The sequence below is a fragment of the Mya arenaria genome, chromosome 14, assembly GCF_026914265.1.
Source record: "Mya arenaria isolate MELC-2E11 chromosome 14, ASM2691426v1".
In the NCBI taxonomy this organism is placed as follows: domain Eukaryota; kingdom Metazoa; phylum Mollusca; class Bivalvia; order Myida; family Myidae; genus Mya; species Mya arenaria.
In genome coordinates this window covers 4,044,368-4,069,247 of record NC_069135.1, presented here as the reverse complement: position 1 = coordinate 4,069,247, position 24,880 = coordinate 4,044,368, and the positions used below count along the sequence as shown (strand labels likewise).

General features: G+C 37.0%; 1 protein-coding gene across 1 annotated transcript in view; it reads right to left on the bottom strand.

Moving 5' to 3' along the window:
• LOC128218299 (complex I assembly factor ACAD9, mitochondrial-like) overlaps positions 1–22,986 on the bottom strand; it is a 42,882-nt gene extending 19,896 nt beyond the window's left edge. Inside the window, exons 1-10 of the mRNA XM_052925945.1 lie at positions 22,711–22,986; positions 20,851–20,944; positions 18,848–18,949; positions 17,363–17,469; positions 17,103–17,203; positions 15,497–15,647; positions 14,489–14,591; positions 14,115–14,188; positions 12,059–12,134; positions 5,714–5,784 (exon numbers count right to left, since the gene is read on the bottom strand). Of these exons, the coding sequence (XP_052781905.1) occupies positions 5,714–5,784; positions 12,059–12,134; positions 14,115–14,188; positions 14,489–14,591; positions 15,497–15,647; positions 17,103–17,203; positions 17,363–17,469; positions 18,848–18,949; positions 20,851–20,944; positions 22,711–22,974 (1,143 nt within the window). The 5' untranslated portion in view covers positions 22,975–22,986. The remainder of the gene's footprint in view (positions 1–5,713; positions 5,785–12,058; positions 12,135–14,114; positions 14,189–14,488; positions 14,592–15,496; positions 15,648–17,102; positions 17,204–17,362; positions 17,470–18,847; positions 18,950–20,850; positions 20,945–22,710) is intronic.
• Positions 22,987–24,880: the final 1,894 nt, after the last annotated feature.

Sequence of the window (24,880 nt, the reverse complement as noted above, 5' to 3'; positions counted from 1 at the left end):
TACAGAGTTGGCAAAACTACAGAGTTGGCAATACTACAGAGTAGACAATACTTTAGAGTTGGTAATACTACAGAGTTGGCAATACTACAGAGTTGATAAAACTACAGAGTAGACAATACTTCAGAGTTGGAAAAACTACAGAGTTGGCAATACTACAGAGTAGACAATACTTTAGAGTTGGTAATACTACAGAGTTGGCAATACTACAGAGTTGATAAAACTACAGAGTAGACAATACTTCAGAGTTGGAAAAACTACAGCTGGAAATACTACAGAGTCGGCTATACTACAGAGTCGACAATACTACAGTTGACAATACTACAGAATTAGCAATACTACAGAGATGACAATATTACAGAGTTAGCACCAGTACAATTGACAGTACTACAGAATTGGCAATATTACAGAGTTAGCACCAGTACAGTTGGCAGTACTACAGAGTTGGCAATATTACAGCTTACAATACAGTGAAACTGCGTTCCCTCGAACAAGCGGTCGCTCAAGAACCGGCGTTCCCTCGAGGTCGGAGCTTGGTCCCAAACTTTTTTCCTTCTATTTTCATATAAAATATACCCACGCTGCCTCGAAACCTAATTATGTCGAGCAGTCGAGCAATATCCTCGGTCCAAAGTACACAAATCGTGCACAAAACCTTATGGCTCCCTCGAGGTCATAATTTCACACTTTTTCCCGAACGCATGTTCCAAAATAAACAAACAATTGCCAGGTGTTAAAATTTTCGCAAGTTGTAAAATTTGCAATGACAGTTGAAAGGCAATTTGATAAGGTGTGAAAAACCGTTTATCACTGTTAACGCATGACCGATATTAGTTGATATGGGCATTTGAGATGATAATTATGAGAAGTTAATGACGAGAAGTTAATTGTGAGAAATTTAAATGAGTAATAAAAATATGATTAAAACACTACCATATCGATCCAACATCGGAATCTCTGAAAATAATTCCTTCTTGTCACTTTGCTTTGCAATATGGCAAATGAGAAAGAACTTAGGTTCTTTGAATTCACTGCCGATGCTGACCGTGATCTTCAGATGCTCTGTACGCTGTCACGTCACATTACGATTGAACAGTTTCGCGAAACTGACAAGATAAGCCAATCAACAATCCTTGATTTTGCGTAACTTAAATCTGACTAATGCCACAATATGTACTGTCATTCAAAAGTTGCTTGTTACGAAAATGTGCTTTTTTTGTTAAAATAAACATTTCTATTTATTCATTATTGTTTTATTTTTCTTTTGCATTTTACATTTAGTTTACGACAGCCTTTGAACATATGAGCCATTTCCACAACGTAACACATAATGGATGTCTTAGTAAACAGTCTGTCTGACGACTTCAAACTTAAAATACACATATCAAACTGGAAAATTGAAAATCGGGTCGCTCGAAACATCGGTTCCCTCGAGGTTTTGGCTCGGTCCCTGGCGACCTCGAGCGATCGCAGTTTTACTGTACTACAGAGTTGGAGTTGGCAATACTACCATTGGCAAAACTACAAAGTTGGTCATACTACATGGCTGGTAAAACTACAGAGTAAGCAATATTGCAGTTGGCAATACTACAAGGTGGAAATACTACAAGGTTGGCAATACTACAGAGGTGGAAATACTACAGAGTTGGCAATACTTTAGTTGGAAACACCATGAAGTGCAATCTGTTAGAAATAAGGGCTTAAAAAAGGTTAACCTGCATCTCCAGGTATTCACATGGTTTAACCAATCATTTAAGATGGAGAATGCATGCAAAAAATTGTTACAACTAGAAATGTCACAGAAATGAGACAAATGCCCTAAAAAGGCATCGTTGGACAGATAGCCTAGAGTATATAACACATTTTCATGACCACGATCCCATGCAGTTTAGAAAATAACAATTGCAAACATTTTTAAAATGCAAAGTATGAAAACAAAGATAAGAAGTCACTGCGAGACGGATTAGATGTCTGTTGTACTTTAAAATGAGATTGTTGGGCATTATATGAACTATTTACAAAATGCTGGAGATTTTTTTGCCAGGAGTTATTTTTTTACTGAAAAGTTAGAATAGAAAAAAATGACTCAAATCCGCTGGTCCCTGGGAGGACAATCCAGCGGGGTTTGATTGTAACTAGCACTGGATAACTTTTAAGTGAATGATGCTGGCAAAGGCTTTTATCATTTTCATTGTATGGAAATTTGGGTATCCATTTTCAATAGTTGTCAGACACCATTAGTGTTAAAACTGTCAATGGAGTATGAGGTTCATAGGCCCATATGTCCATCAGTTATTTGACCTTAACCTTTGACAAACTGACCTCAAAATCAATAGGATACATCAGTTAGTCATGACCAACCTGCCTACTAAGTTTGAGACCCTGGACCTAAACATTCTCGAGTCATTGATCAGGAAATGTGAGAATGAACAAACAACAGACTTGACAGTCTAAAAACTACATGCCTCACTTTGATGGCATGACAAGCTTGTTGAACCTGATATCAAGTAGTTGCAAAGCACCTTATAGGAACATACCATTTCATATTTTCATACAAAGCTACTTAAATCGTTTGACATCATATCAATTAGAGTTACAGTCGAACCTCGCTATGTCGACGTGGGATAAGTCGACTTTCCGGTTACCGTATTATATCATGCATAGGACGCACTTTTTTACCCCCAATTCTCGTCTTAAAAATTGACTGCGTCCTTTCTATGCTATTAGAATTTCATCTGTTTTTTTCCAAGTCCATTTCAGGTCGAAAATATCGGACCGGGGAAGAACGCGGTAATAGTAAGTATCTGTACTGCGTCACCGAAAAGAACAACTGATATAGGTAAAATCACGCAAGTTAACACACGCAGAAATATATTGAATGTTTACTTTAAAATGATTTATTGAGAAATAAATTGAAAAAAACACGAGTGTTTACTTTTTTATAAAAGGGACGCTACTCACAAAAACTCGATGTGAGTCAGCACTTTAACTGGATTGAGTTATAACGGTAACGGAAATCGGGAAAGGAGGTAAATATCAATTAATCGTTGTTTATGATTTTAATGTTTCGATATTTTACAAAACATTTTGTATGTTACTGTTTTAAAAAATTGATAAAGGACTTTGCATAACGCAAAGTAGCATTATTGTCACTATCAAATCTTTTCAAATGTGCGAAGGTGTGAAAAACACCCGCTGTCTGTCATTAGAAAAACATCAATAGAACAAACTATTGTGATGGTAATACCTTATGGTTGTTTGTTCGCACTTTACCCGATGTTGCCTTCCGCTGGCAAGGCTAATTACCGACACTTAATTATGCCGACATGCTTTAATCCGCACAGCGACAAGTCTTATCAAAACAATCATCAGTTTTGACAATACACAGTTTTGTTGCGATTGCAACGGTTGCAACGGTTGACTGTCATGCAGAAAGCATGTCGAGACTATTGCAACGGTTGCAACGGTTGACTGTCAGTCGGGACTATTACGGCATTTGTATAAGTCTTATAATATGCGTAAATGTTCTCAAAATGTCAAGACATATATCATTGTTGTGTACGCTAAATTACCAAAATACGATGATAATTATCGAAATACACAAGACAGTTATCAAAATATGCCTTATATACAATTTTTTGTTTGTTTTTTACTTCAATATATATGTTATAAATACTTGACCAACCTCAATTTTTCGGCTCCGATTTTGACATTTTTCCGCTGCGTCCTATCTTATATATTAAGGGGTTTTACCCGTTTTCTCAACTATTTTTTTGCCTGCGTCCTATCTATGCTAGCGTCCTATACATGATATAATACGGTATGTCGACTTTTTTTTCCGGTCCCGAATTTATTCCTTCTTATTCTATATAAAATAAATCTGTTTGTGTTGATTTTTTTTTCTCGACTTTTTCGCTATGTCGACCTCGTTTTTCAGTCCCAGTGATCGAATTTCACACATTTCCTATGTTCTTTATGTCAAACTGTAGATCGAGACGTAGGTGTGAAAATATTCATGACGGTTTGCTGCATGTTGCAAAATACCGTGCGTGTCAATATAACAAACTGTCATAATTGGGGGATACAAAAATGTAATTGGTAAGTGCGAATAATTAAAGTTGTTTGTTTATGTATTTAATTAAAGAGACAATTGTGGGTTTATATGTGTTTTCTGTGATCCATAAACGTAAAAATTGACACAAATAATTCTTCTTTTGTTTCACTTTATTTTTCAAAAATAAGTTTGCTGTTTTCACGACGAAAATATTTAACAAGACCGTTCAATTGTGGATGTAAACATCCTACAATCCAACTCAAACGTGTTGGGATTGGTGATATTTTTTGTAATTCGGATGAGTCGACTATTCTTTATCGACTTTTTTCACTAGGTCCCGAAAAAGTCGACATAACAAGGTTCGACTGTATACATGACTTCTTTTTAGTAATGTTGCAACATCTTATAAATTTTTCATATTTATGTCTTGAAACTCGAGTATTACTCATATAATGGATAGAATGTTTCATGGCATTTTTATACTTGTAAGTTTTTGTAACTTATATAGAATTTGAATAAAACATTCTATTTTCCTGGAAATATGTCCTTAAAAAAAGCATTTGTGGTTGAAAAGAGAGATTAAAGCTAAATTCCATGCATCCTTGAAATGCTATATCTGTGCGCTAAAGCAGTATAAAAAAATCCTTGTGACTGGGAAATGCATGGTCAATGTCATGGCTAAGAGATCCTTGAATTTAATTTGAATGCCAAACTGCACAACGTGCATGCTAGCAGATGTATTTTGTTGTTTTTTCAGTTGAAAAGGGGCATAACTCAACAATTATAATTGCCCGAGAGAAGGGTGTTTCTACACATTGAATATATTGTCTCTGACAATAGGTGTACCAAGTTTAGTCTGAATAACCAATAACACTGGCAACAACAACACTGGCAATGTCAAAACACCAGAACCATCCATCAGCAATAGCAATAAAGAAAATCTGTAACGTTTGAAATACCAGACTGAGCTGAAAATAGACTCAGAGACTTCTAAATAAAGCAAGAGCTGTGATACGACAGTATGTTAGACTATTACGGCATGATGCCTAGGAGGTACCTAACTGGTTAACTGGATGCTTGATTACAAATGTCCATATAAAATATAAGCATCGTAACTAGTTACCAAGAATCCTCACTGGCTTTAAAACTACAATCAAACTACATAAGTCAATCAGGGGTCATAACTTGTACTGCAGAACATGTACATTTATTGTAATTGTCTGGGGAGTCTGAATACTTGGGGGAAAAAATGTCAATTGCACTTAACTTCTTAAAAATAATAGCAAAAGTCCCAACTTGCAGAAAAACTTTTACCATACTTTCTATTAAAATCGATCAGGCGCAATAAGTGTTATTAAGAATCTGTTCTAGATATGTTAGTCTGATGTCCCTGAGCACTAAGGCAAAGAATTATGTCAAATGCATGAACAATTTTTGAGATACGATCAAAAGTCCCAACATGGAAATTTATCTCACTTGGCTGAGACATAATGCCCTCAAACTTTTTAACATGTTACACCGTTATTGGATAATGAATGCATAAGTATTTACCCTGCACTAGGTAAAGCAGAAGACATCAGTGTAAGACATTAACAGCGCCAAAAATTATACCATTATGTCTAATACCACATCAAACTTCCCACGTATCTGACTAAACAATACCTTAATAAGCCCAAACTCCATGATCTTGTGTTCAAACTGTGTTCTTGATATTGCATGCTCAGCTGCATAACCTAAAACAGATATGCATAGTTGTGATACACATAATGAGCAATATGAACTAAAACACCACACAATTGCAAAAAACAACCCCATAATTTTATCTCCTCTTCAAATCTTCCCTCACCCTTATGTTTTGATCTTTCATGTTGAATTGAATTTCAGGCTTTAATTTTTTTTTTAGATCCTCATCTTTATTTTTAGAATAATATGCCGCATGTTGGCAGAAAGCACCATCATCGTTCTGTACTCTTAAAGATCAGAACATACACTACCAACCCCCCTTTTTTGCAGATTTTGTTTATCGCTGTGATTTTTCCTTACTTGGGACGTTAGCTTTTTAAATTTTTTTTTACTATACGCCGCAATATTATCATAACGCCATGATATAAACATAACACCCACAGCTTTAATTTCTATAATTTTCCCCACGTTCCACAGGGCCAAGTAAATGCTATAGGCAGATTTGCCAAGCGTTAATTAACGGTAATTAAAGTAATTAAGATAGCTGTCAATTTTCTGAAGGCTATATCTTTTAAATAAATATAGTCTTAGTCAGTTTTATTTAACTCGTACGAACCCAAACCGTAACCTACAAATCACTTGGTCAGCACTCAAAACGTAGATTGATCACTGAAAATATGCCATGCAACTGTGTTTTCAGATGCTATTGTCACTTTATTCACACTTTTCTAAGTTTTGAATTCAATTCAATTCAATTCAATTCAATATTTTATTGCCTCCAATAATGAAGATAGGAAAATACATATGTAATACACGAAACACATACAAAGGGATTTGGTGAATAAACATGCATTTATATAATATATATATATATATACATATACATGATAAATATAAACTATTGTCAAATGAATATATATGAACGAAATAATGAATATAAGCAAATATACAAGGTGATCAATGAGTTAAATACCTTAGCGAAACGAAACAGAAGGTATTTGAATGAACACATAAGAAATCAAGTTAACAATAGAGAAAAACACACACTATATAACAATTGTGCCATATCCAATCGATATGCAATATACAGTACATAATTGAGGTAGTAATCATACGTTGTTTGAACGCTTTCGAAATAATTTAACACTTGTGTATCGGAAGAGAGCAAAATATGCTTAGGGCCATTTATAAGTGTACATGTACCTTGACATCGGACATACTTCTACTAAGAGAAGTAAGCTTTCACGCATTTCACAATAAAAGAATACGACACGTTAAGGAATGTGTATTCATCCGAACTATCAAGTAATGGCGGCAAAGGAGCGCCAAGGAGACGGAGACAGAAACCAATGGCATCAAGACTAGCAAGTTCGGTTACAAAGTCATTTGAACAAATTGACAATACATGCACTAAGAACTCATTAAGTAGGTGGACACTGTTGTCGCATTCGGCAATAACATGCGACAATTCTTCTTGGTAAGTACAATTACATTTTATACAGTACATGTTTCTTAAGACAGTTGGTTTGCACCATAGTTTAGCAATAGCTAGCGTCGTGTTTCGAAATGATCGTTGTTTACTTACGACGTAAATGACACATGGTTGGATACATGGATGCAGTATACGAAACAACATAAATTCTGGATCATTTGCTATTCTGGTGTTCCACATGTCGATTTCATAAGCATTGATTGTTCTTTTGATATGTGCTTTCCAAACGTATTTGGATGGCAAAACAGATTCAACAATGTAATCATTTATCATATGAACAATATTATACTTTTGTAGGATGTAGCAGATATCGGGAATAAATCCTGATCTAACTGTATTGCTATCACGTATAAACATATAATACTTGCAAGTAAATATTTGTTTCGTATTACAATGGTCAGGAAGGGACAATATTTTATGTAAGAGCATAAGCTTTCTACTATCAATTTCAGAACATATTCTGTGTAGCCCTAGCATAGACTGTACCATATCTGAACGCGAACGCAATGCCAATCCCTGAATTTTCTTTGATACAAAGTGTTGGAAGACATCAATTTTATTTTCATCGGATTTAGACATGTCATTCCATAGTTCAGATCCATACAGGAGGGTTGGTAGAACAACCTTTTTATACAAACTTACTGAGGTAAGAGGGTTCACGCATAAGGGGTGAACGCCCTGTGAAATGATTGAAAAAAGTGAGTTTCGAGCCTTTTGAATTCTACCACTTATTCGTTCACCTATTTTTAAGTTCGACTGTTGAAGTATGCCGAGATGATTTGCAAAAGGTGCATTTGGTATAAGAGCGTTGCCATAGACAACACTTATCGGGAGGGGACGACGACGTTTTGAAAATGTTATGGTTGACGATTTTGTTACATTAACTTCGATATTCCATCGGCGGCAGTATCTATATACGATGTCGACCTGACTCTGCAGACTGTTGGGGGAAGTTGCTAGTAAGGAGATGTCGTCTGCGAATGTAGGGTTATTACATTTAACAGACATCACCTTTGCACCATATTTACTATTTTCTAGAGTATGGAGTAGCTCGTCGACGTAGACTAGATACAAAAACGTAGACATGACCCCACCCTGACGGACTCCACGCACAATTTCAAAGGCGTTGGATGACTGGCCGTTATATCTGATGACGCAACGCAAGTTATTATATGACGATTGAAGCAGGCGAAGGGGCTTACCCCTGACGCCAAGACGTCCGAGCTTCAGCATTAAAGAGCCGTGCCGCACGGTGTCAAAGGCGGCGCGCTGGTCCAAACACGCCACGTAGACGTCGCTGCCACGTTCAATATTGTACAGAACAGTCTCTTGAAAGTTAAAGGACGTTGTTATGCAACTTAAGTTTTTCTGGAATCCGTGTTGTTGTTGGGAAGGGAAGTCCATTTTCATTTGTTTTGTGAATGTGTTAAGCCTATTAAGGATAACTTTTTCGAATATTTTACAGAAACATGGTATCAAAGAAATTGGCCGATAACTAGCGGGGTCCGATTTATCCTTACCCTTTCCCTTATAGACGGGGATGAGGACACTCGTTTGCCACGATAACGGGACGCGCTCGTTCGCGATAATGCTATTGAACAGTAAGGTCAATCCCGAAGTGAACTCAGTGCCTGAATTAATTACGTGTTCATTTAGTACGTTGTCTAAACCTGGGCTTTTTCTTCGTGCAAGGCTTTTTATGACGTTATTCACCTCTGTGAATGTAATTAATTTAGTAATAGTGTTCGTGGCATACGTATCTTCTTGCAAATAGTCATTTAATTCGAATTGTTGCCTTGAATCTAGATTATCAGCCGATGTCATCGCACTAAATACTTTCGAGAAATGGTGTTTGAAACCCTCAGCGACCTCTTCATGTTTGTAAGAATGGTTATCTACGGAAATACAATTACATATTTCAAAATTTTTGCCACTTCTTGCGCGCAATAATTTCCAAAATGTTCTGTGATCCAATTCAGCGGATTTATCAAGGTCATCAAACACTTTGTTTTCGTACGTATCACGATGGTGTCGCTGTGTGCGCCGGAATTCACGCTTGGCGCTTTTATAGTCCCAAAAAGTCTGCGAATGGACGTCGCGGGGTTTACCTTGATCATACCATTCTTTCTTTGCACGCCGGGCATGCGCATAGGAATGCTTAACCTCCGCAGACCAGTATGGTTTTGCGTGCTCGTTAAAGGTGCTTATAGGAAGGTGTACCGAGGCTGAATGAAGCGCACTGACGAGTCTCTCGTTTAACTCGTCCAGATCGAACGTTACTGTACTATTACAGAGTATGTCAATAAGGGTATTGGCTATACATGTTTTGTAATTTACCAAATGAGCGTGCGTGCACTTCGTCCATGATATACACTGTCTTTTAATGATCGTATCGGATTTAGTTATTGACGTTTGCATTTTAAAAGAAGTTATTATGGGCAGGTGATCTGATGTTAAGATTTGATCAGGTGAAAGAGTTCTGTATGAGCACACGTCATTGATCGTTGACTTTTCAATAAATACATGATCGAGTACCGTACGATTAGGAATAAATGTAAAATCAGCGTTGAATTCATTCACACTCTGAGCAGATTGCAGGTTATTTTGATGCATAAACCGTTTTAGTAATACAGATTTAGGTGACGTAACACCTTGAGCTATTTGCCCGTTCCAATCGCCTGCTAGAATGACGGTACCTATTCTAGAATAGAATGCGTACAGGGCGTTCACATCATTTAAGGTTTCTTTGTACAAATCGAGATCGTTACAGGCAGGCATATAAATACAAAATATATATAGAGGCAGGTGATTTTCAATCTTAAGTTCAATTCCGAGAATTCGGCTGTTGTTAAGATTGTCTAGTTTTGTTACATAGTTGCACAAGTGCTTATTTATCATAATTGCAGTACCAGCTTTTCCGCAACGTAACATACTAATGGGATCTAATGAATTGTCTATATTCACGTATGAAACATAATTTGTTGTAATAGAATCAAAGAAGTTCACTGATCTATGAAGCAGTTTGTGTTCGCTTATAAGTGCTATGTCCACCTTATACGTATCTAAAATAGTGCTTAACGTGTAAGCAGATGACATAATACCTCTACAGTTCCAACATGCAATGTTTAAAATCATAATTGTAATTAGTATTATGTTAACACTGATACAAAATATATTGAATACAATGTAGCGTTAAGAAGGGTGAAAGTGAAAAGGTTCTATCTGCTTCTTTATTAAATTTCACATAGAACCTTTTCGCATTCACCCTTCACTAACTCCCTCACTATAATTATATAATATTAGTTATTGGTGGTTAAAAATAACAAGTAGCTAGGCCTGATTAGATGAGCTGTGAACACGTGTGTGACCCCAGTCACTTTCAATCGTGATTTTTCGAAAATCTTTAAAAAGTAACATACTGTGAAATCATTACTATATGTGGGACATTCATTTTTCAGGATTTCGCGGGTTGGCTTTACCACGAATTCAAGATCCCAACAAATTTTTTACCTTTAAGTCTGAAACCATACTGTCTATGTAAAAGGGTATACATGTATCACATAAATATTCATTAAAACAAGCTGATAATCAACCTCCTGTGCAACAAATGTAAAATGTGCTGATTATTGACCTTGTGTGTTTTAGCGTCACTGCTTGATTTTGTTTCTTTCATCAATTTTCAAACGATTATTTAAATAAACACCCTTACTATGTAAAGTACTTAGTTGAAATTCAGTGGCTTCATTATTTTATACCCTTGATGTGTGATCATCTTTATATATGACCCATAAATTACCGATGAGGTGATAATTGACATAGTTGTCTGCGGTTATTGACATATTGGCCCATTGTAGTGTCATAAACTGTGTGACATAGATGATACATAGTACAGATCGCAGTTTCAAATTATTTTTTTTAAAGAAAAATCCACAAATTTAAGAACAAGTGGGTACTTGTGCAAACTCTTCCTGAAGACTTGAAACCCCTTCCGCAGGTAAATTTTAGTATTAATTAACTTATTTCCCAAATATGCTTTAACAAACACTCAATATTCCAGCGACATAATTATCAAGTTTAGGGGATGAGATTGTTTACCCCCGCAATCAGGTGAATTGTGCACACTAATTTTATTTTAAATTTACCTTGAAATAAAAGCATCTGTTTTTTACACAAAAAAACAAAAACAGCAAGATTCACAAATTAAATAAAAACACGCTGTTGCACTTAATATGTATTCCTGTTATGGTCTGTAGCGGCGAGCATGGTACAATTTTCATTCTATTTTTATGAACACTACCAGTTGAAACATCTGCATATCTCGGAAAGTCGCATTGCAGCGATATGCCTTGTGTATTTTTTCGGAAGTGGTACATGGTAGCAGCAGATGAACCTGTGATACGTGCACCACCACATTGGTTACTGCGGAATATATCCCTGTGATTTACCACAGTGACACAATCTCCACCACAAAGTTTGATAGTTTTGTTAGTGTATCCAAACCAAACATGAAGACAACCACAGCAAAGGCATTGCAAATGGATGACAATGCTCATCTGATTTATATCAGTTTACCTGTGTTTCTAAAACAGATTTCATTCCGAGTGATTGGATTTACTGTACATATGTGCATTGTAATTGATTTGTGTACCTATTGTCACATAAATATTTGTTTATTGCCAATTTAAAGTTTTCAAAGGACGCCTTTGGCCATGATAATGCAGCTGCTGACATTGACACCAACACAAAGCCTTGCAATGACAATACTTGAACTTTTCTTCTTCAAAAACCAGTCTAGCCAAAACAACCTCCTCTATATGTGGGAAAGTGCTTACCAATGAGTCTCTTGAGCATGCCTGCGCCTGAACTTCCCATGCTGAATCTACCCCCATTCAGGATGTTCATGGCAATCTGAGGTAAATCATAAATACAGTACATGTAATTCATAGCAAAATGACAAACAAAACATCATTTATAAAAATAATAATAATATTAAAACTAGAGCTAAAAATAATTACACCATCCATGGCACCAGCGTACTATTTTATTATCCTGTTACTTTGTTTATTATAACTCGAAAAATTACCTTAAAATTATCAAGTATCTTTTTAAACAAGAGCCGTCGTAAGACAGCGCACTCGACTACGCCGCTTTGACTTAGATTTCAATAACGTATAAAAATACAACGTTTGGTCTCTTTATGTCAAACCTAACTAAAATTATTCGATACATAAGGTGACTTTGATGCTGCCCTCCCACCAGCCCGCCCAAACAATGACGCAAGTCATTCAAATAACTTGATTTCCCATTATGAAAATGTGGTTAAGAATATACAAATATGTCTTTCAAAGGAAATTAAAAAAAAATATAAAAAAAAATTCAAGGGCCATTATTTGTATTTAGGCTTAAAACGGAGTTATGTTTCTTGTTGTAAGATGGTCGTAAATAATTTTGAGTTTTATTAAGTGCATTTAATGAATGGTATAGAAGTTTTTTTTATTAAAATCCCAACTTGCCCTTAACATTTACTTGCCTAAAACTTTAACCTAAGTCAATTAGGGGCCATAACTTGTATTAAGGATATGGAGTTATGTAACCTCATTGGGTGATGGTCCTGAACAATTGTGTGATTTATTAAGTCAATTGAATGAAGGGTATAGAAGTTATTAAACAATATCCCAACCTGCCCTAAAACTTTAACCTAAGTTCCATAGTCAATCAGGGGCCATAATTTGTATAAAAGATAATAGAGAGTTATCTAACCTCATTATGTGATGGCTCTGAACATCTGTGTGAAGCATTAAGTCAATTGAATGAAAGGTATTGGAGTTTTAAGTGAAAATCCCAACTTGCCCTAAAACTTTAACCTGCCCTAAAACTTTAACCTAAGTCAATCAGGGGCCATAACTTGTATTTAGGATAATATGGAGTTATGTAACCTCATTGTGGGATGGTCCTGAACAACTGTGTGAAGTATTAAGTCAATTGAACAAAGGATATAGAAATTATTAATAAATATTCCAATTTGCCCTAAAACTTTAACCTAAGTTTTATAGTCAATCAGGGGCCATAATCTGTGTATAGAATAATATGGAGTTATCTAACCTCATCATGTGATGGCCCTGAACAACTGTGTGAAGTATTAAGTCAATTGAATGTAGGGTATTGGACTGATAAGTGAAAATCCCAACTTGCCCTAAAACTTTAACCGTACGCCGAGGCTGGGGCGAGTGGTATAGGCCACCTATTCTTCGAATAGTCGAGCTAAAAATGGGGACAATTGTTTTTTCCCCTACAGAGCAAAACAAAAGTCATCTATTTCCATAATGCATAATCGGAGGGGTTAGGAGCGCAAATCATGCAAATGGCATCTAAAGTGTGGCCATAAACTGTAGGGGGCTAGGATATATTTTCTGACGGTCAGTGGTGAATGTTTATGCCAAGTTAATCCTAAACACTTTCAAAGTGTAGGTTTAATGGAGGACATAAAAAATGGTTGTGATATTTGTGGCCCCTTGACCTTGATGTAAGGTTCGGTTAGGCTGCACTGTCTGTTAAATTAGGTGTATGAAGGTGTTTGAAGTTTTCAAATTCTTCCAAAAGCAATTTTTGATTGACCTTGACTGTGAAGTTAGAAAGCTCAAACCTGCACTCTGCAAGTAGTCATGACGTGGTTAATTTTTGTTTCAAATTATTTTGAAATCTGGAGGTTTGGAGTTGACACAAAAATGGCTGAAAAAAATTGACATTTTACCCCTAAAATTGACCTTGACTTTAAAGGCAGTTGGCTGGATGATGCGCTCTCTGCGCATCAGCTTGATGTGGTGAAAATTTATTTACATTAGTTTTTTTTTTTAAATCCGTCCATTAACTGAGGATTAATATACCCACCTTAAAGCCCCCACCAACTTCACCGATGACATTTTCCACGGGCACTGGAGTGTTGTCAAAGTGGACCTCACAGGCTGGAGTTTAAACAAAAAATATCATATCATGTCTTGAAAACTGTGGCACTTAAATATTTTTGTAAAACACTTTAAAGTTGTAAAGGAGTCTTGTTCTGATTTAAAACATTGAAAATGTATTTGAAATGTGTGATAAAACATCCCCCTTTTCAAAACGCCAAACAGCACACATGATCAGGGGGGTTTAATGACATTTTTATCCGTTTTTTGCCTTTTTTAAATCCTCAAAAGCATGGTGTTAAAAACAACAATCAAAGTGATTACTCAGGTGATAAATGATCACAGGTCTTCAAATCTTACTGTTAGATCCACGTATACCAAGCTTGTCTTCTGGCTGACCAGACGTAACCCCACCAAATGCTCGTTCCACAAAGAAGGCTGTCACCTTGTCCTCTGTCTTGCCCTAAAAATGTGACAATGTCTTCAGTAAGAACAGATATACAAGATTGATTCCTTATGTATAATAATACAAATGAAATAATCTATTCTCCTTTGTGGAAGTCAAATCTATACTTTGTGAGAAAGGATGCCCTTCACAGTGGTACAACACAACCTTTTACTTTACATCAGATCCGAGTGCAGTTTAACCGCCGATGACAGTGCAGTTTTACTGCAAATAACCGGGCAGTGCACTTTTACAGCAGATAACAGTGCATTGTAGTTTTAAAACAGACAACAGTGCAGTTTTACAATAGATGACAGTGCAGTTTTACACAGATGACATTGCAGTGCAGGTTAACAGCAGATGACAGTGCAGTGCAGTTTCACAGTAGATGACAGTGCAGGGCAGTTTTACTGCAAATAACAGGGCAGTCCACTTTTACAGCAGATAACAGTGCATTGCATTTTTTTAAACAGACGACGGTAATGGAGCAGTTTCACAGCACAGTATAGTTTAATGCAGATGACAGCAAAGTGCAGTTTTACAGCAGATAGAGTTGCAGTGCAGTTTTACACCAGATGACAGTGCAGTGTAATTTTACACCAGGTGACAGTGCAGTGCAGTTTTAAACAGATGACATTGCTGTGTAATTTTACACCAGATGACAGCGCAGTGTAATTTGTTTTACAGCAGATAACAGTGTAGTGCAGTTTTACAGCAGATATCAGCGCAGTGCAGTTTTATAGCTTAAGACAGTGTAGTGCAGTTTTACAGCCTATAACAGTGCAGTTATTCTTTTTGGTATAAACATTATTTGCACAGTTGATTAAGAAGTGTTTTCCACATTAAGAACTCTTGATATCCAAAACCTTTTTATTAATAAAGATTAACTCAAAGAACTTGTCCAACTTCCAGTTTAAGCTCACATTTTCATCAGTGACCACAGTCTTTGCAAAAACAGTAAAGACGTCAGCAATGCCACCGTTTGTTATCCATATCTTGCCGCCGTTGAGGTAGAAAGTTCTCCCATCCTCTGACAAAGTGGCCCTTGTCTGAATGGATGCTGCATCACTTCCACTAAAATGAGTTTCCAAAGTTCATATTTGATGGATAAATGGACGGATGGATGAGTGGATGGGTGTGTTATTGGGTGGGTGGCTGGATGGATGGCTGGATGGATGGATGGATGGATGGATGGATGGATGGATGGATGGATGGATGGATGGCTGGCTGGCTGGCTGGCTGGCTGGCTGGCTGGCTGGCTGGCTGGCTGGCTGGCTGGCTGGCTGGCTGGCTGGCTGGCTGGCTGGCTGGCTGGCTGGCTGGCTGGCTGGCTGGCTGGCTGGCTGGCTGGCTGGCTGGATGGATGGATGGATGGATGGATGGATGGATGGATGGATGGATGGATGGATGGATGGATGGATGGATGGATGGATGGATGGATGGATGGATGGATGGATGGATGGATGGATGGATGGATGGATGGATGGATGGATGGATGGATGGATGGATGGATGGATGGATGGATGAACAGTATCGTTATATTAATCATTCTCGTTGGCACAATGCTACTTGAAGGTCAGGTCTCATGTTGTGGGGAAAAACGGAGTGACTGCGAGAATCCCACTCTTATCAAGCTTGGTGACCACAATTCAAACTCACATGCCCAATGGCAAGGATAACTTGGGTTGCCTAGGTGAGGAGAAAGTGCCACTGTGCTAACCAGACAATTCCTTAATTTCTTAACCTGGCATGTTAAGGCCAGAGGTCTATTTGAAATAAGAGCAAGGGTAATCATCCCTTATGCCCTCATATCTTAAACTATCTCCAGTCATCGAAATTAGACTTTTGAATCAACAAGCCCAAATTATTATACTATTGCTTGGCATAAATTTTTTGAACAAGCCCTGCTATATAAAATTCAGAATTTGAGCAAGCCTGATAGACATTTTACCATTGCAGGGCTTGTGCTAATTTCAACCACTGTATCTCTTCAGCTTTGCCATCTTTTCAGCAATAAATTAAGAACCCCATTGTAAAAATTCACATCCCATATTCACTTACATTATGACTTTGAGTTTGAAACTCAGGAAAGCAAAATTTCATTTTTGTTGTAAACTTGCTATTAACTACTGGAGCAAGGATGGTAAAAATGCTAAATCTGTTACAAATCATCTATTCTACAATCAGGCCCATATCTTTTTAGCCCAAATTAGTTATATTATATAAGAATATAAGATTCAGTTTTCTTAGCAGGACTTGCAAACTCAGGCTCAAGATGTAAGCGAATATGTCCCGAGAGCCTAAATACACTAACATCTCGTGTCATTTTAAATGTGACAAATAACCTTTAATATATATTTTTATTTGAATATAAGTGTAAATGATTTGAAATTATCAATGTCACATATATAGCGATTTTCATCTAGAAAAAATTCTATATTTGAACTCTAGAGTCTTAGACACAGACAAAAGGCATAGGTGATAAGGTCCAGAACAATTCTCATACCTCCTAGGTACATACATGCATACCTTGTTGGTTCTGTGAGGCAGAAAGCAGCAATATGTTCACCAGTCGCCAGTTTGGGGAGGTATTGCTGTTTCTGTTCTGGTGTTCCAGCTATTAGGAGCCCCTGAAAAACGAACAAGTATGATGTAAAAACAATGTGAATGGGATGAGTACACTTTTGTTTGGATCAAAACAAACCTTGAATTAACATCTTTGAATGTCAACATATTGAACTGAGTACTTTCCAATAAGTGACCTTGCCTATGTTATAAACATGTCCTACCTTAAGGCCAATAGCTTGGTGTCCAGCAAATGTTACAGCAACCGCGGCATCTAGTGCTGTTACTTCTGCCATTCGTGCATAACCTGTCGAATCAAGCTCCAATCCTCCTAAATTTAATAAAAATTTGCTAATGAGTAATGATTTCATTCATTGTCACTCAAGACTTGCATAGCTCTTGATGTCTTGTATGATTCCATTACCATTATTAAACTGTGAAAATTGAAGGCAAGTGTACACAAGGTTTGTTACTGGTTATAAACTCCATGTATGTTGATGTAAGGCCATTGTGGTTTTTATCTAAAGAGCATTTGCGTTTAAAATACATTCAAACATGTATGCAAAAAAGCAAAATCTGCAACATGAAATCTGAGGCATAACAAAAGATCTTGTTCAAGCAATATCATGCAAGGACTCAGTGAAAACATTAAATCCATGAATATATGCACACACTTCCTTTTAATTTGCATATAGGCAACACCCCCCCCCCAAAAAAAAAAAAAAAAACAGAAGTGCTGGGCATGCACCATACTCATAAGGAAACACATACCAATCCCATCAGGAATCATGTACCATTCTCATGAGGAAATAACATGCCATACTGATGAGGAATCATGAACCTTAATCATAACCATAGTCATGGGAATCACGTACCATACTCATGAGGAATCATGATCTGTACTCATGAGGAATCACGTACCCTACTGATGAGGAATCACATTCTGTACTGATGAGGAATCATGAACCTTAATCATAACCATAGTCATGGGAATCACGTACCATACTCATGAGGAATCATGATCTGTACTCATGAGGAATCACGTACCCTACTGATGAGGGATCACATTCTGTACTGATGAGGAATCATGGACCTTAGTCATAACCATAGTCATGGGAATCATGTACCATACTCATGAGGAATCATGATCTGTACTCATGAGGAATCACGTACCCTACTGATGAGGAATCACATTCTGTACTGATGAGGAATCATGGACCTTAGTCATAACCATAGTCATGGGAATCACGTACCATACTCATGGGGAATCATGATCTGTACTCATGAGGAATCACGTACCATACTCATGGGAATCATGTACCATACTCATGAGGAATCATGATCTGTACTCATGAGGAATCACGTACCCTACTGATGAGGGATCACATTCTGTACTGATGAGGAATCATGGACCTTAGTCATAACCATAGTCATGGGAATCATGTACCATACTCATGAGGAATCATGATCTGTACTCATGAGGAATCACGTACCCTACTGATGAGGAATCACATTCTGTACTGATGAGGAATCATGGACCTTAGTCATAACCATACTCATGGGAATCACGTACCATACTCATGAGTAATCATGATCTGTACTCATGAGGAATCACGTACCATACTCATGGGAATCACGTACCCTACTGATGAGAAATCATGATCTGTACTCATGAGGAATCACGTACCATACTCATGGGAATCACGTACCATACTCATGAGGAATCTGTTGACCAAACAAGCCTAAATCTCCAAGCTGGCGAATAAGTTCTTCTGGAATCTTTCCTTCCCGGTCAATCTTCTGTGAGTCCACTGAAAAAACAACAACAAACCTTTGACAAAGTTCAAACACAGTTCATTATATTTTTTATAGCGACCATCCAATTCGAGGAGTGTAGTACTAGGAAAAACTGAGTGATCTCCATGAAGGTTCATTGAAGGTTCATTTGAAGTATACTGCACAGTAGATATCATTCAACCTTCTACCCTTTTTTTTGTAAGAAAAACCCAAAAGTCTAAATTTAAGAAGTCGTCTTATTGTCTACACTCTCAAGTTTTCAACAATCTTAAACTTGGTCAGGGTTTAGTCCTGTAAGAAAAATGAATAAATATCTAAGAAAATAATTGGGGGCAAACTTTGACATATAAGCCTAATATAATAAGGCTCTCAAAGTGATCTTTACTAGTAACCTTTATTGGCAAATTTAATATAGTCTGTTTAAATTTGAAATTTATTGATTAAAAAAAAGTTAAAAACAAAATTAATATTGGTTGTGAATTCTTGAAATGATCCATAGGTCCAAGTGTTCAATGAAATATGAAAGAACAAGGTTTTATCAGCATGCCACACCAAGTTTGAAGACCTTCGGCCAAAGCATACTCTATTTATCGATCCGGTTTATATTCAAGCTCACCACGAATGACTTGCAGAACTCAAAATCAATATGGGACATCTGCTTGTCATAAACAACCTACCAAAGGCATACTCTAGTTAACAATCAAACAAGCTTTTTGTGTTAAACGTCACCATGAACATGACCAATAATCAATAGGGGTCATCTGCTGTTCATGACCAACCTCCCTAAGAAGTTTGAAAAACAAGCACACTCAAATTATCAATCAGACAATCTTTTTGAGTTCACCGTGACTGTCACCATTGACCTAGACTACTGACCCCAATTAGGTAGGGGTCATCTGCTGATCATTACCAACCTCCATACCAAGCTTAGGCAGAAGCATTCCCGTTCAAAAGGACAAGTGTTCAAGGTCACCATGACAGTGACCATTGACATACTGATCTCAAAATCATTAGGATCATCTGCTGGTCATGACCACCCTACTAATATTTAGGACAGGAGACCCAAGCAAACTCATTAGTGATTAATTTCGAGATTTTTTTTGTTTTCTGCAACTGTGACCCTTGATTTACTGACCTTAATATTAATGATTCATCTGCTAGTCAACGCCAACGTCAACCTTTCTATTAAGTTTGCAGACGTAAGGCCAAAGCATTTTCCAGCTAGATCAATCTTAAAAATTTTGGTTTACCAATGGACCCACATATGGAAAGCAATAAAACCCTGCCTCTTTGCAGGGGGGGGGGGGGGGGGGGGATCTTTATGAAAATCTGGTTAAGAATATACAAATATGTCTTTCAAAAGAAATAAAAAAAAAAAAAAAAAAATTAAGGGCCATAATTTGTATTTAGGGTTAAAATGGAGTTATGTTTCTTGTTTTAAGATGGTCGTAAATAATTTTGAATTTTAGTAAGTGCATTGAATGAACGGTATAGAAGTTTTTTTTATTATAAGTGAAAATCCCAACTTGCCCTAAAACTTTAACCGGACCCTGACGCCGACACCGACGCTGGGGCGAGTAGTATAGCCCACCTATTCTTCGAATAGTCGAGCTAAAAATATATAATCTTAATAATAATAAGTAGCCATTTTAATTTGTAATGCAATAAGAAAATTCTTGCTTTGGAGGTCGGGCATTTCATCCTAAGAACTTTGAATAACAACACTACAGTAAGTCTTAAAGGATTTTCATCAAAATCAGACTTTGGACGATGGATAAATCTGAATTATAATATTACTATTTGTCCTAAAAATTGTAATAAAGCCCTGCTATATGAAATTCAGAAAATCATGCAGGCGTGTGTTTATTTCCACATTACTATTCTATTAAGCATATAATAGAAACGAACATGTCACCTGCTTCAGTGAAGAATTTTTCAACTGGTGCAATCAATTCATTTAAATGATCCACATCCTCACTACTGTCTAGCTCGGGGTAATGAAGCATTTCCTGAAAATACAGCATTATAATGTCTTAATCGATTTTAATATACTGGTAACAAAATATGTCCTCCTGATACTGAAAGAAAAATATTTTGTTGAACTGTACAAACTATTTCTTGGAATAATTAAGAAGATACATATGTACAGGAGTCGGGTAGAAAAGATTTTTTAACTTCACAGTGCGTTGTTTTTACACAATACACTTAACCATTTGACCACACCTCTCCCCCCTTCATTTTGTTTTTAAACCCCCCTATTATTTTTCATTAACCTGGGATTTTTAAAACAAAACAAAACGGAGGGATGTCAAAAGGTTGTGTTAAAACTACTGGTTGAGAAGCAGTTTCCGACAGTTTTTACAAGTGTTTATTGATTTATTCATATGTGTTAAAATTCCTACTAAAATTGTTCACATTTTAGATAACTACAGCTCAAGCTGCTATTGTTGATATATTTTTCACATGTGTGATGTCACATATAGTGTATCTAATGGGGGCGCCAAGAGGGTACACTGTTCTGATAAGCTGTTGACGAGAAGCAGTTTCCGACAAATCAAAAATGCAGCAGATTTTAGGTGCCTATTGTGTGTTTTTTTTTTAATCATTTATTCAATATACTAAATAGAAGACTATAATACGAGAACTATTATTTCATTTTTCAGCATTTAACAAAAATTAAACCTAAAAACTTACGCCAGTCAATCATCATTCTGGAAATCAGGTAGACACTAAATATCAATGATATTTTGTTTCATTTCTAATAAGAACTTGTGTTTGTAATCAATTTAGTGAATGTGGGTGTGAAACTAGCATGACAACAGTATTTGCAAATATGTACACAATGATCATCATTTGTATAAGTCAATTAAGGACAACCTTGTAGCTATTCATAGATATGCAAATTGGGTTTACACGCATGCGCAATGCGCTGCGCGTGACGATCCCCCACGTGCAAGTTTGTGTAAATTGAAAAATAAACATTAAACATTAAATAATAATAAAAGTTATTTACGTGTCTCGGTTAAACTTCAACTTTTGATTGCCTAGTAACCATATCAAATTGAATTGCAATACCTTCTTTATAAAGATCAAAAGAAAGTACGCGAAAAAGTGATTTGTCTGAAACTGCTTTCCGTCTGAAACTGCTTCTCAACCAGTATGGACCCTGTGGATAGGGCCTAATATAAAATGACTTGAAATAGTTTTCCGATTTGGAACCCGGTATTTATTTCCGTTCATTGATTGTTCAGCATGAGTTTGCAATATCATCCCCTGGACATGCATTTTTGAATGCACAAAAGCATTATATATATCATAAGACATGGTTAAAGTAAACCTGGGAGGAAAAGTGCGCCCGGTGTGGGGCTCGAACCCACGACCGCCGGAACACTAGCACGGCGCTCTAACCAACTGAGCCGGGCGGCTGGTTCTAACCACACCCACTACACTCCTCCCCCATTAACCTTTTTTGGCCGACGGACGCACTCCTGCCGTTTACCGCTGCCACCAGTAAAGTAAACCTGGGAGGAAAAGTGCGCCCGGTGTGGGGCTCGAACCCACGACCGCCGGAACACTAGCACGGCGCTCTAACCAACTGAGCCGGGCGGCTGGTTCTAACCACACCCACTACATGGTTTATAGGTCTGTAAAAAGATTATACAATACAGTAATTGGCATTATAAATATTTGGTAAACATTTATATAACTACGAATCATATATAATAATTTATGGAAAATGGGTATAACAGTAAACAAGTGTAGCTCTTTTTGATACCTTATCAAACCGTCCTACAAACAGTTCTTTAACAAAAGGAACATTTTTCAATCGTTTGGTGCTGTTCTTTTGAGATCGTTCTACATCGTGACCTCTAGCGTCCTGCACCGTTGATGAAGATTCGCTTGACTCTCGCACCGACTTGCTGCACATTCGACACCAAAGTGCATTTCGATATGTATGTTTCGTTTCGGGTAAAATACCCAATTTAATAAATGTCTTTAAATTGTTTAATTTCGATATTTTTATCGAATGTTTCAACATCGTCACGATATTGTGTACACTCTGCTATTGGAATGCTTGATTGGCAATCAATGTTAATCGAATAAAATAGAAACCAACTCCACGCAGCGGTTACCTCCCTTTTCATAACGTACATATGATTCGCTTAAAAGTACGGACTCTCAAAATACAAGAAACAGAGCTTCAAGTAAGGTAGGCATGTAAGAACAGGAAAGGATGCTATATGTATTCTTAAATGTAATGTAAAACGCTAATACCGGCATCCTTAGAGATTATCTCGGGCATCTACCATGCCGGTCTTACACATCATGTTTTGTTTCTTATGTTTGTGTTAAAACTCATTAATGCAAGGAATAACATAAGAAGCCAAGATTTGAATAAAACATACAAAAATTTAACTGAATTGAATTTTTCATTCAACATTTAAATATGGCTAAATTTAGCATAATGCACCAGTCAATTGTAACCACGCCCCCCCCCCCTCCCCCACAGGTCCGCGGGGATAGCCGGGGAAATGGGCATTGTTTCTACCTTCTAGGTGGCCCCGCAGTGCCAGGTGTATGTGGTGGTTTTGTCTTTGCACCAAAAAAAGTCCTTACCTTTACCTGGGCTTGGCAAAGTCCCCACTATTTCCCGGAAGGGGGGGGGGGGGGGGGGTACAATTGACTGGTGCATAACGATTTTTATGTAAATATTGATTGGAACACATCAATAGTAACTTTGTTTAATATATGGCAAAACAAAAGTAAGTATTAAATTGAACTTTCCATGTTCCAAATATGGAGTTCCAGACCAAAAGTCTTTATTATATAACTTCAATAGTTACAGTGACCTTTCCCTTGCCTATATGGATAGTGATAGGACCTTCTCTCACCTGAACATTTGCTTCGTCTCTAAGGAGTCCGGAGTCCTAAACTTTATATACTTTACTGATTTAACTTTAAATTCTTGAAATCCATAACTAGAGAAGACGCAGTGTTCTGAAAACCCAACGTCAAACACGTTTACTGTGGCAAAAAAAACCCTTACCTTTGAAACAACTGTGTACAAACAATGTTTTTAGGAAGATTCCAATGAAAGCGACAAGTGAGGACTAAGAATTATCACTTTATAAGTGAGTGTCATTTCTGCGCATTAACGAGAATTAATTGATTTTCTCATCCAGATCAGACACCAGCCTTTCAACATCAACACAGAGGAGTAGCCAGACACCCACAAGGTTAAGAATTATCACTTAATAAGTGAGTGTGACTTTTAGGTCTGAAATGTAAATTAATTGAAATTTCATCCAAGACAAGACTTCAGTCTTCCAACGCCAATACACAGTGTGTGTATAACACATGATAAATTGCGACATAAATGCTACATGGGAAGGTAATATTTTGCTTCGAAAGAAGGCTTTAAACAACGATAACTATTTCTTCACCATTTTAAATGAAACATAGCACAGTCTACGCCGCTTACGGAGCACTGCCTTAGGTCTTTAACCACAGTTTGATTGAGGGTATAGTTTCTTATAACACTTCGAAAAACCATTTCACAATAGGGCCATCTGAAGGAGCACTGTCAAAACAATATTTTGGAAACAGGTTTGTCGAAGTGTTTGATTAAATTAATCACCTTATCAAACTCCGGTAATACAATGAAGGCGGCATAGGCTTACCAGGAGTTCGTCTCAGCAGGGCGGGGATTTTACCCAGGCTTAGCTAGACCGAAAATCAAAGTCCCCACTATTTCCCAGATCTGGGGGGCCGTGGTTACAATTAACTGGTGCATTAGGACGTCATCTTCTTGAAAGAATCCATCTATAAAGTTGGGTCTACAATTGTCTGATCCTTCTGAAACTGTTAACAATAACTTTGATCAATAAGAAAAAAAAACCAACAGCACTGCTTTAACAAAAATCCACTCAGACCATCTTTTGTGT